Source organism: Glossina fuscipes, unplaced genomic scaffold (genome assembly GCF_014805625.2).
Source record: "Glossina fuscipes isolate IAEA_lab_2018 unplaced genomic scaffold, Yale_Gfus_2 59, whole genome shotgun sequence".
Taxonomy (NCBI): domain Eukaryota; kingdom Metazoa; phylum Arthropoda; class Insecta; order Diptera; family Glossinidae; genus Glossina; species Glossina fuscipes.
Genome location: NW_023998431.1, coordinates 3,256,664 through 3,270,542, shown reverse-complemented (window position 1 = coordinate 3,270,542; position 13,879 = coordinate 3,256,664). Strand labels below are relative to the sequence as shown.

General features: G+C 34.3%; 1 protein-coding gene across 1 annotated transcript in view; it reads left to right on the top strand.

The window, feature by feature from the left end:
* The window catches only part of LOC119637388, a 39,952-nt gene extending 26,419 nt beyond the window's left edge, over window positions 1–13,533 (top strand). Inside the window, 8 exon segments of the mRNA XM_038033388.1 lie at window positions 2,603–3,714; window positions 3,772–4,069; window positions 4,138–5,014; window positions 5,090–5,396; window positions 5,452–5,639; window positions 5,721–5,873; window positions 8,302–9,590; window positions 9,592–13,533. Of these exon segments, the coding sequence (XP_037889316.1) occupies window positions 3,017–3,714; window positions 3,772–4,069; window positions 4,138–5,014; window positions 5,090–5,396; window positions 5,452–5,639; window positions 5,721–5,873; window positions 8,302–9,590; window positions 9,592–12,675 (6,894 nt within the window). The 5' untranslated portion in view covers window positions 2,603–3,016 and the 3' untranslated portion in view covers window positions 12,676–13,533.
* The last annotated feature ends 346 nt before the right edge of the window (window positions 13,534–13,879 follow it).

Sequence of the window (13,879 nt, the reverse complement as noted above, 5' to 3'; positions counted from 1 at the left end):
TTTTTCCATAGCCACTTTGCTTAGTATTCATGAGAAATCTTATTAGAATTGAACGCAAATAGTTCGCATTTGGTCCGATTGATTTTTATGTGAAATTACTGTCATCTTCATCAAAAATATTTATAGTTAGACATTTTTGGCGTATAAGCGGTTACTTTTCCTGAGACTCTTTGCATCCTTCATAGTATCCAAAAAATTGACCTAAATAGTCCAAATTCGGTAATGTCGATTTCTTTGTCAAAATTACTGGTATGACTCAGTTTTCACCATAGAATATTGAAAATTGAATCTCGGTACTATGAGAAGGGGTTCCTAAATTTTTACCCATTTGAACTACACTTTTCATACCAATTCAAAACGTTCAAGTACTATTACTCAATGAGTTTTATAAAACGATTTTTTAAAATGAGACGTTATTCAGGAAGCGTCCTCCTTTTGTCAAAACACAGCAATGTAGGAAGTGTCACCAAATAATTCAAAAATTGACACTTATAGGATAACCATAAAACTACATGAACAGACACCAAGCATATAGACGGAAAGACAAGCTTGGATCGATTAGAAAATAATTCTGAATCGATCAGCATATAAGGGGTCCATCTGAAGCCCTCCTGGGTGTTGCATACTCTCGCACGAACTTAATACACTCTGCACCAAAAGCGGTATTGGGAATAGCTATAGGCATTGCCAGATACGACCTGCTGCAATAGTACATAGTGTAAACATTGCTACTCTTGCAGATTAAAAAGGAGTTGTAATGATCTTAGCTACAAAGGTACCAACACCGGTAAATGACCGAAAACAATTCTTTTTACTTTCTAGATAAGTAAAACCTCTAATGAGAAGATTATTGTTTTAAAGTTATATGATAGATGTTGATAATTCAAAATATCAAAAGAAAAGTAGAATGAATTTAACGATCTCACCTGCGAGGAAATTAACGAAAACGTGTCTACATGCGCTTCATCGTCAATTGTTATTATTAAAATGAGTTTTATGACGATAAGATGTGCAACATACGGCAGTAACACATGAAAGACCCTTGAATATGTCTCGGCCAGCAGCTTATGAACCGATGATGGACAGAGATGGCTAGGTGCCTTCTGAATTTGAAACGGTTTTGAAAAAATATGAAATTATGATACACTGCAAAATTCAGAAATCGTGGCCCACTTGTTTTGCATTTTTGTACACGTGCTACAGCCCATAGAATATACGTTCAAATCTTTGTAGATTTATTTATTGTAGTGTACATGGTGTGTTTATAGATGATGGATAAAATCCTATATTCCTCTCAAAAAACGAGATGTATCGTTATCTTAGATAGTACCGTAGACGTCACTTTTAACCGATTTGGTCCATTTTCAATACCAACCTGCTTGTAAGAAATTTCAATCTTCCTGCCACAAATAAAGCCGAAGGCGTCATGTATGCGGCTAGGCGAATGTACACAGACGGACAGACGAGCGTGCTTAAATCGAATTAAAATTTGATGTTGATCAAGAATATGCAGACATCATGGGATCTCTGAATCTTCATTCTGAGTGTTGCAAACGTTTTGTCAAAACGACTACACCCCTCATCTCTCGGTAATGGGTATAAGAACGTTTAGGAATAAACCGATGAAATGCATTATTATATGTTGTCGTACTTAAACCTTATCAGTTTGCAAACTATGCACTTGGTTCGCTTACTTTGGCATTTCTCACGTTCACGTCTGACTGGAATTCAAATCAATTTCCGCTTAATATAAGTACAATAAATCTTCCCGTCGCCTAAGAAAGGTTTATGTCAAAGGTTGTCGAATGATGCCTAGAGTGCATTGAGTGCAACCTTAATAATAAGAAATTTTGAAGAAAAGAAACTTTGCTGGCAAAAGAAGCGAAGCTGATAGAAAATCTCTGATTTATTTCACTTTTTCTTGGAGTTGTGTTGCTTTACTACAATAAAAATGAATTCGTTATATTTATATATATTTTGAGTAAAATGATAAATAATATGATATCGCTTCAGACAAGAGTTTTACGCCTCTGTTGTGGAATAAAAATATAAGTTTTGCAATAGTTCAATTATAAATAAAAATTTCCTTATATATGAATTTTTTTTATTTTATATTATAATCAAAAAAAAAAAAAAGTGAATAAATGAAATTAAAAATAAACAAGTGACTCGTTTGTGCTGAGAAACACCTGGTTGGTTATAATAAACTACTTAGTTGTTCGCACACACTTATAATTAATTATAATATTTGTATTTAATACTTGAGAGGCGGCCCCTACAACAGATGCAATCCCGTTCCCAAGCTAAGTCTTTTTAGCATCATCTATGTACATATATATTAAATAATTTGCAATATTAAATAATTTGCTACGAAAGTAAGAAAAACTCAAGTATTATACAATATATATGAAAACAAGTGCATTTTGAATACCATAGCACTATATATGAGTATCATAAGCAAAAAAAAAAAAAAAAAAAAAAAAACGAAAAAAGATCAAAGAAAATATTTGATGCGCATGCATGTGCATATTTTTTGTTCTTCCTTTTATTTTGTTTAATTGTTTTCACTTTGTTAATGTGTTCAATTTGAATTTCTTTTCAGAAAGAACAGCGCAGCAGAACGGCAGGTTATATGTAAAGCCAACAGGTACGACAACAATTTTATATTGCATAAACTACGAGAAAGATTTCACAGCAGACGGTGTGTCTACAATTTCTTATCGAGCGAAGGCGAGGAGAGAGTGGGAGGGAGAGAGGCGCGAGGGGAAAGAAAGCAAAGCTTAGCTTCTTTCAATAACGTTCTTCTCTCTAACAAAACGCATCGTGGCTGGCAGCAGTAAAACCTGTTGAGCTGCTAAATATCGTCAGAGAGGAAGAGTGAGAAGTTTCGTTCATTTCGTTCTTCATTTAAGATTTTTTCACTCTCTTGGAGTTTTTCCCTGAACTCCGAAAGAGAGATTTGAAAAATAGCAATTGTGAACGCAAACGTTGAAAAATTGCCAAATATATAATAAATATGTCGGCCGATTCACCGAGACGTACTTCATATGATAACTCACGTGCTGGTACATGCGTACCTGCCATGGTATCTCCTCAAGTAGTGACTGATAGATCCATATTAGAATCGGCTATAGGTTTTATAAATGAAGTCACTATGGCTCCGCCACATACTGACCCGAAAGACACAATAACTTGGGCTAGATTTGAAACAGCGGCCGATATTAGTGATTTACGTTATGGAGAAGATTGGGAATTAGACGGGAATGTAGCACCGCCACTTTTGCTTATACTTGGTTACGGTTCGGGTATACAAGTTTGGGCTATTCCAGCCAATGGTGAGGCGGTAGAAGTTCTTTCCTGGCGTCATGGTCAAGTGACAGCTTTAAGAATATTACCTACACCTTCTTTATCTATGACAACGGAGGACCATGGCCGTGCTGATGAATTGATTGACGCTTTTACCGAGAAACGTCCACTAATGGCTGTGGTTGACAGTAATCTTTCCTCAGGAGCACAGCCTCAGTTTTGTGCAGTAAATTTTATTTCCCTTAAAACAAGCGCACAAGTAAAAACGATAAAATTCAAAAATCCCGTCATTGATATTTTGGCAAATCGCTCCTCAATTGTGATTACTTTTCATGAACGTATAGCCATTTTTGATGCCCGCACTCTAGAAGATCGTCTATCGATTACCACTTGCTATCCAAGTCCAGGGTTAGTTGAATTTTTGAAAAGTAGTTTAAAAATATTGAATTTACCTTTCCGCCTTAGAATAAATCCTAATCCTGTGGCTTTAGGACCACGTTGGTTGGCGTACGCTGAGCATAAACTTTTACCTTCTAAGCGTAGCAGTGGTGGATGCGATGGTGAAAGTGTTGCCAGTTATAAGGCTACTGTTTTAAATGCTGCCAAATCCCTTGGGAAAGGATTGCGAGAATTAGGTGAGCAAGTAGCTGCCGGATTAACTGGTACCACATCCAGTGTGAGTAGTTCAAAAAGTAGTTCATTCGATTCCTCAACGACTGGGGATTCTAAACAAGCCGGTATTGTGACCGTTATTGATATTAAAGTGAGTTGAATTGTAAGAAAATTTTTCTGACAACATATTCAACTTTAAATTACTTGATGTAATTACAGAATTCCCTCAGAGATTTTAGTCCAACATCCGGTGTGCCCATATCCAGCAATCAAGGTGTCGGCAGTGATCCTATAATAGTGCATTTTATAGCTCATTTTGAGGCCATAGTGGCAATGGAATTTGATAATTCGGGCATGCTCCTATTGACTGCCGATCGTCGTGGCCATCAGTTTAACGTATTTCGGATACAACCACATCCTGTTGGACCCAGTCTGGGCGCTGTTCATCATCTCTATGTACTACATCGCGGAGATACCACTGCTAAAGTGCAGAATATTGCCTTCTCATTGGATTCACGCTGGGCAGCTGTGTCCACGCTCCGAGGTACTACCCATGTATTCCCGATTACACCGTATGGCGGCCCGGTAGGGACGCGAACACATTCATCTTTGCATGTGGTAAATAAGTTGTCACGTTTTCATCGTTCTGCTGGACTTACGGCTGATGGGCGTTCCAATTCACCCATATCACATTCGGAGAGCACCACTTTCACTCAATGTTTACAACCTTACCACAATCCGACTTTGCCCCCATTCCCGCGGCCTACGTTATCTACTCCTTTGGCCCAGTTGCGTCAACCTTTTGCTTTAGGAAGTCCACCCGGTTCGGCTTCTTTAAGCGGACCTTCCAAGTCGACGCCTAGTGGTACGGGATCAGGATCTCAGCGACAGCGTTTGCCTTCCTTATCTGATGACAATGGCAAACCTTTGAGTGTTTGTGCTATATTCGCTAAATCGCGTTCATGGCTACTAGATCCACCTAATGTAACGCGCGAAGCTTCACATCGTGTGCAACGTAAATCAGTGGACTCGTTATTTGTAATGGCTGGTCATGGAGCTCTTATACAATATGACTTAGATACAAGACTTGCTTCAAGTATGTGAAAATGGAAAACAAAATATTTTTTTTTTTTGAAAACGTAGTTATGGATTTTCTTTTTTATTCAAGCAGCCGTTGCCAAAGAGAAGGTATCTGACGAAACTCCTATTGAATTAATTGTAGAAGCTAAAGCCCAATGGAATTTGGGAAGACGTAGAGAAGGCTCCCATGAAATAAGGCCACCACTTGCTTCGGACAATTGGTTGATGAAAAATCGCAACTCTTGCATGTTAACCGATAGTACCCGGCAATATGATGATATTGATGAAGGAGGTGATTCCTGGCTATCGCAAGTGGAAATAGTGACGCATGCTGGTCCACATCGCCGTTTGTGGATGGGCCCACAATTTGTTTTTAAAACATATAATACACCAAGCGGGTAAGTGCGAACTGAAAAGCGTAAAAGGATTGTAAAAAATGAATACCTGGAATAGGTCAAATTTAAGTCTAGTGGATACAGAAGCAGTGGAAATAGGTCTATCAAAGAGCAATACAGCAGCAGCAACAGCCGGCGCTGCCGCTCTTAATACACGACATGAACGTTCGAGTCCTCTAAATATGCCTTTGACAGCTCCTAATCGCTCGAGCGGAGTGCCCGTACTCATCGAGTCAGGTTCTTATAGTAAGAGCATAATCATAATCTCATTGTTATTTCTTTCAATTATTTGTGATTGTAATGCCTCTTTACCGCAATATTCTACAGGCAGCATTGAACAGAGTCCCAAATTAATGGATCGCTTCCGTCATGATCATTTAAATTCGGACTTTTCCCTAACACATGGTGAGACACGCCTAAAACAGGATTTGGCTGATGCTATGCGTGAATCACCTTCTGGATCGTCTACTCAAAAAGAAGGTAAGTTTCTCTGCTGCTCTTTACCTTGTCTTCAGTTTTGTCTTTTCTCTATTCTGTACTTTATTCTTTAATTTATTTCCACAAAAAGCAATTAAAAATTTCCTTTAATTCTTTTCTTTACGTTGTTGTAATTGTCTAAAAAAGTGTCTTTAGTTACTATTGTATTGTTAAAAGTGTTCGTTTTCGATTTTGATTTTCTATAATCTCTTGTTAAAATGGTGCATAAATCTAGAAAATCGAATTTTTTATTAATTCGACGAAGAATTAAAAGGAAAAGAAAACATGTTCACCGCTTTACACATCTAGTCATTCAATAACAAAAAAAAAAAAAAAAAAAAAAAAAAAAAAATGATCTTACTTTGAAAATCATGTGAAATTTTTTAATGTCAGAAAGACTCTGTTTATGTATGTATTATATATGTATGTATGAGTAAAATATTTCAGAATATAAACTTTTTTTAGATCATTATTATTGACTATAGAAACTCTCTACGTTCGTTAGTTATATTTGCGTATGAAAATTTGCAAATTCCAAAAATGGAACAATAGACATTTTCAACAATTGTCATCAGTTAGGTTATGATTATTATAATTAACAGTTAATATCTTATGATTTCCAGTTATTACTAGCATTTGTCAAACTATTTGTCCGGTTATTATTGTTACACGTGAATCCGACAATGAAAGGGTAGACTTATTTTGTGCTTTTGGTCTTTCTTTTAAGATGTTGGTGACGGTTATATTTACAGAACTTGGAGAAATTGTAATTTTATATTTTACGTGTACTTTCTTAGTGTGATTTGTGTGCAATATTATTATTAATCAATTATGAATAAAATGTACATTTTTAAATCCTCTTTCCTGACGCATTGCATGCTTTTATTATAATTTTTCTTTAAAATAATTTGCAGCATTTATAAAAGGATATAACAATAATAATATAAAACATGATAAATATATATATCGAAAGATCACCACCTACCCGTTATCATGGTCCCTGATTGTTGCCGCCCGCACACACTCTTAATATTTTTATACCTCTTACTAGGTATTTCTCTATAAAAAAAAATAATAAAATATATATATATACATATACTTTATATATATATTTATATATATATATATATATATATATATATATATATATATATATATAATTATCATTGCTTCGACTCACAACCTGCTTTTGCATCAACTAATCTTTCACCTAAGCCTAGGCTTGTAAGAAAATGATAAAGTTTATCTAACTTTTCTGATTTTAATTTTCAAAATTAAGCAAAAAAAACAAAAAAAAAAACTACTTTATTTCTGATTTTACGTAATTATTTCAAATATATATATATATTTTTTTTTTCTTTCGATATTTTTCTAAATTAAATTTTACTAATTAGTAGTATACGAAAGGTCAAAGTTAGCATAAATAAAAAGCTAGTCGTCATTTAACAAGAAAGCTTGTTAAAGGGAAAAGCTTTGTATATATGTTCACAAATCCTTTTCTATACTCCAGTAGTAGTGTTCTATAAGTTGAAGAGACTTAAAAAAAAAATACAAAAAGAGGAAACTGAACAAACTAAACATTAGCAAAAAAATGAATAAAAGAAAGATTGAGAGAGAGAGAGAAAGATGAAGAGATAAAGAGAGAAAATTTGAAGACAAAGAGCATAAGAGAAGCGACCTTTCAGGCCAGAGTTGTTTTACCTATCATTGCGAATACAAGAAAAAAGCCAAAGATTTTTCTAACACACACACATACATATAATGCTTTTTGGAACACAAACACATATACATATATAAATCTGCAAAAAAAATATATAATTTTTTTTTTGTCTTTTATTCCGTCTAAAACGATACTTGATGCTATATTTATTGGTTTCGTTTAATAAGAAAGACAATAATGAAAAAAAAACGGATTTTCAAAGTTTCAAAGCTTCTCACATACGTTTTAACGTTTAAATCCATCAATGAGCATGTTTTTTCGTTCGTTAATATTGGCGCTTAATTACATAACTTTTAAATTGTAACAACTTCCTTACACACAATCACATTAAATAATTGAAATAACATTTTTATTATAATTTTTTTTTTTTCTAATTTATTTATTTATTTGTCTTTTTTTTTTCTTTTTTTTTTTGATGAAAACGTGTTCACGTAGATTTTTGCACTGTTTTGAAAGTCAACAATAATTTCAAAATGTACAGAAAATTTTATGAAAAAAATCCAAAATCACCAATTTAACTGTTAATTAATTAACGTTAACTTTACGTGTTAAAAATTTTTTGATAAATGAACCGATAAAAAAAAGAAGAGAAAAGACTTATTGCATTGCCTTTGGCTTTTTTCCTTAAGTGTAAAACACTCTTTTCTTATCTTATGTTTTTTTGTTTTCTCTTCCCTTTTTTTTCTCTTTTCTGTCTATTTGCTCTCAAAGGTAGTAATTGTTTGTCCGCTGATACCGCTAGCACGGTTGCCGACAATGTACCCTTTTATGATGCTTTAGCCGATCACGAAGAGGCCGATGATCAGGATTATATAATAGCCCGTAACGCTTCAGCTGCAGCTCTCGCCACAGCTCTACCGAATATACATTCGTACAAACCGCAATTAGATTATGAGTTATTGATGGATAAAAAATCTAAAGCTTCTATAGAAAAAATTGTTAATCCCTTGGGTACCGTAACAACAGTGAATTCATGTCTTAGTGTCGATATTAAGACCGATATATTGGATGAAGTTGTTTCACAATTGGCTGCCGAAGAGGCAGTAATACATGAGAATTGTGATGAAAGCCTATTCCGGCCAGTTGTCGCCATATTCTGCGATGAGAAAAAGCAACAGCTAAACTTGGAAGAAACAGAAGAAGAAGAACGTAAAAATCAAGAACTCTGTAAACCCCCCGAAGTAATAGGCAATAAGTTAATAGTGCCGGTTATAGCTAAAGAAGTAGACGAAGAGCTTAGTAAAAAGGAAAAACAAAAGACCTTAGCAGCAAAAACAAGAAAAATGTTCCCCAAAGAAAGTCCTATTAGGCAGAGAGACCATAGTAATTTTGAAGAGTTATCAAGTTTGAATAAAGAAAAGTGTTCGCCTGCATTAGAAAAAGAGCCGAAAGATAATATAATAAAAAAGGAAAACAATAATATTAGAGAAGATTCTGAAACAAAACAACTTAGAAAAGAATCCATGGTTGAAGAAAAGAATGTCAAGAAGCAAGAAAAACAAGAAAATATCGAAAAAGTTGAAAAAAGCCTAAAACAAAAACCTGAAGAAAGGAGAAGCCAAGAAATACAATTAATGGAAAATGTTGAAATCAAGACACCACCTCAAAATAAAGTCGAAAAACTTGAGGCAAAATTTGGGAAAAATGAATCGGAACAAGTTTCCAAAATAGAAGTAAATGTTCGAAACAATATCGTTCTTAAATCATCGTTAAAAGATACGGACACTATAAAAGATTACTGTGACAAAAAGAAAGAAACAGAACTTTGCTTAGAAAAATGTGCTCAAAACGGGGCAGCGTTACAATCGGCCGATAAGAAAAATATTGGTGACAAAGAAAATCCCCCACCCCCACAATTGCCAGAAACCGCTATTTCGCACATGGAAACCATATCGACGCAACCACAGACTGCCGCTAATACAGAATTATACATAACAAAAAAAAACTGCCATAAAAGAAAAGCAACCCACAACCTCCCCAAACGAAAAGATGGAAAAATCGCAAGACCAATCACCAATCACTAAAAGATCTTTAATTAAAACTGAAAAAGTGTGTGCTCAAAGTTTGGTTGATAGTCTCATCGATATTGATGAGATGAAGGAGCAATCAGTAAAAGAAAATCTTGAAAAGGCAGTGGTAGCACCCTTTGGTGTAGGCATAGAATCTGCAAGGAAAACGAAAAAAAATAAAAAGAGGAATTGCAAGTCATCCGGTTCAAGTTCGGAAGCTGAAGACGTTATTGAAGTAAAAAAATTATTAAGAAAAAAGAAATCGTCAAGTGATTCGTCAGATTGTTATACACATCTGGTAGATAATCCATTCGAAAGGAAACAACAAATTGTCGAAGACAATGCAATGTTTCTAAGTTTTATTAAAACAGAAGAACGTAAAAAGGACAACGAAAATAAAGACAAATCATACAAAAAGGACAAGTCATCTGACGAAAAGGAGACGCAAAGAACGGAAGAGCAAAGTCACTTAAGTAAAGAAATAGGGAAAATGAATGAAAGTTCCGATAGAAAGAACAAGCAAAAAGCTACTGTGAAAGAAATTTATCAAAGTATTGGCAAACATGAGGAAAAGGGAGCCGAAAAGATTAATTCCAATGAAGATGAGCAAACGAAAATGGGGGGAAGTGCAAGCAAAGGTGAAGTCAAAGATGATGCGAAAGAACCAGAATTGACTGAAACTTTCATCAAGCCAGAGAATGAGGAGAATGCCAAAAAATGTGACAGCCAGCAAAAGAAAAACGAAGATTCATTAATGACCAGTTATGTACGAGATTACAAAAAGAATGAATTTCAAAACAAACAAGATAAGAAAGATAAAGATACCCGTCTAGCTACGGAAAAGGATGACCGAAAGATCAAAGAAACCATGCAAAATAAAAATAAGGAACTGACAGAAATGCAAAAGAGACAATCAACGAGTATACAGACCGTTGAAGAAGCAAAGCAATCAGACGCACATCTTAAACAGGAGAAGGTCGAAAAGATTGATATAAGCGCATCGATAGATATAAAAAAAAGGGGGGAAATAAAAATCAATGCCGGCAAATCCACAAAGAATGACAATCTAAAACAAACAATACCAGAGGAAATTAATGTGAAAACAGTAGAAACCACAACATCGCAAACAGCGGTGCATGAGTGTAAAATAATTGAAGAAAAGAACTCATTAGATGAAGAAATCGAAGAAAACGAAACAGGGCTCATTTCAAATGAACCAATTCCATACGATGAAAGTTATAAAGAGGCGCTTAAAGAACCGAAGATGAAGACAACAAAATGCAACGATAAGGCGGTAAGGCAAACTTTTGAAAAAAGCAAAGCGAGTAATGAAAACGAAAAGCAGAATCAGCAAGTAAAGAAAGCAGATTCAAAAACCTTAGATCTTGAGTGTATAGATAAAACTAAAGATAAAAACATGTCCTATAAGAAAAATGGTGAAAAGTCCGAAAAGACAACAAATATAAAGAGAATTGAACCGACTGTTAAGGAGACAGCGGCAGGTTTGCCTAGTTCCCCCAAAAAAAAAGAAGTGGCTAAAACCGAAATAAATACACCAACATCGCCTAAAAAAAAAGGAAAGGATAACGCTAAGCCAGAGACCACTACGATTAAGCCAAACGATCCAAAGTTAAATTTACAGGAAATGAAAAAGACGGAAATGACAGAATGCAAAAGAGAATTATTGTACAGCAATCCTTCAAAGACGGGGGATATAAAAGTTATTGGTGGTAAGAATGCCAATAGCGGCGAAGTAATTAAATCACTGGAAGTAATAAAAACTACAGCAAGTATCGATTCACCACCACCAAGCGCTAGGAAAAGTCTTAGTGGCGCAGATATCATTACTAAAAGTTTAAGTCGCCAAGATGGCCCAAAATATCCCAATTTAGGGACAATAAATAGAGCTTCAAAAACTTCAAATTTTGAAAAATTACTTCCCGAGTTGCCTACACCCAAGGATATAAAGGAATCATTTAGTACGTCGAAATCAAACACTAAAAAAAGTAAAAAGCCCTTACCAGAATTTGAAGAGTTTCCCAGTTTAAAATTACTGGAGCCTTTGCCTCCATTGCCTTCTTTAGAACCTTTGGAGTTAATTGTGGATAATAGGACCACTTGTATTAAAGAAATCAGTTTAATTAATTTTGAGAGTCCTGTACAAGAAAATCCTGCAGTGGAACGTAAAATTACTCCTCCCGCGCGAAATTTTACAGAGCAAAATCTAATTTATGCTTTGTGTGGTTCGCTACACTATGAAAATGAGCAGCAGGTACGCAATTCGCCCGAAAAACCTGACATTTCACCTACGATGTCATCCACTCGCTCTTCTTCGGCCTTAGAGGAGGCCTCAATGGCTGATTATAAATCTCTAACTGAAAATGAAGATCCTTATATGAGTTTAGAGCAGAGCTCTCAAGAAACTACTACCACAAATACCAACACTACAAATGAGAAATGTTCTAGTTCAGCCCATTCCTCCGGTTCAGAAGAGATTGTCGCTGTAGAAGGAGAAAAAAAACTAACCAAAAAACAAAAACGCAAAAAGCAACAGCAGCAGCAACAATCCGAAAAAGAACAAGAAAAACAAAATGTGTTGAGAGGAGAAGATGACGAGGAGTTAAGGCCCTTAATAGCTATGACCGAATCTCAAATTGAGCAACTGCCAAGATCGGCTCAAAATATGGAAACAGCTTTGCTGGATGATAGTTTCACAGTGAATCCCGTAACGGTGCATAATCTAGGACAATCTACTACGGATAGTGAGGAACCAATGCCAACTACGACATCAGATGATAATGTTTTCACTATGCCGGCTCCTACCACTCATAAAATTAAAACGAAAAAATTGGAACGCAAATTTAATTTGATGACAGCCATTGAGGCGGCCACGTCGTCGTCTACATCTTCAGCAGAAGAAAGTGGTGTAGAAATTGGAGGGGTGGAACGATCATCCGAACATGATGACTCTCTAATTGCAATTAACACAACGACAATCAGTGGTATGACACCTTTGACTTTATTGGCTGCACAAAGTGGGGCTTCAAAAAAGAAAACTAAACGGCGCAGGAGATAAGAATTAGCAATCTGTTTGCTGGGTATTTTTTCTTTACTGCTTATCTATTATTGCTATATAGTCTATAAGGCTACAGAAGAAGAAACAAAAGAACTTCATAAATCGGCTAAAGATAATCAAGCAATAATGAAATGAGAAAGCTTAAAGGAAGCCAAAACTCCAGCAATAAACTTTAGTATACTTTATGGATTATAATTTTAACATACATGTAGCATATTTTATAGATAATGCTATAAATCAAATTTGTAACATACTTTGGGGGGCATTATTTACTAAGTTTATTAAATTCGTTTTCAAATAGTTTAAGTAAACTAATTATACACAAAAAGTGTTGTATATATTATTACAATAAATAAAACGTCACAAACTGTTTTCATTTAAAGCTATATATGAAGTAATATTTTTAAAATGTTATTAATAATAATACCTTACGTCTCCGTATAGCTTATACAATATAATTTAAAAAAAAATACATAAGAAAATACAAAAATATTTATTAAGTGCAGTTAGTTGTAAGTGAAATAGAAAACAAGAAAGAAAGCATCACTCAATAAATTATTTGAGATTTTTTTTCTTTTCGTTAATATTAAGTTTGACGTAATGGTAATTTGTTTTCTTTCTTTAGTAATTTATTATTGTAGTTTTATTTAAATATTCTACTATGTGAAAATTTTTATGCAGTATTTCCGATTATAATTTTTTTAAAGCTTACTTTCACCTAAAATATATTTTTGCCAAACTTTAGTTTACGTTCTGTATATATTAACGAATTTCAAAAAGTATCAATTAACTATATATTATAATGAACTAAAAAAAAAGAAAACGAAAGAAAAAAATTACAATAATTTAAAAATAATAAAACAATAAAATATATATAGAAAAAATATATAAAAAAAAAATTACAAAAACCAAAAAACAAAGCAACACGTTCGTTTTACTTTATTAAAACAAATAGTGACGTGTAATTTTCGGTACGATTAACCAGTTAACTGCGTCGTCCTCGTTAACGATATACTTGTATACACCTCAAACGCAGATTATGTGTAAGATGAAAGTGGATTGTAATGGAAAGACTTAGCAAAATGTCAAAAATATTTCCTAATGGCAAATACACATTTACACTGATAATTGTGTGATTGATGGGAAAATCCGACAAGGGCGGATGAACGGATTATGAAGTATGTATTTGTCCTACATAGTTAAT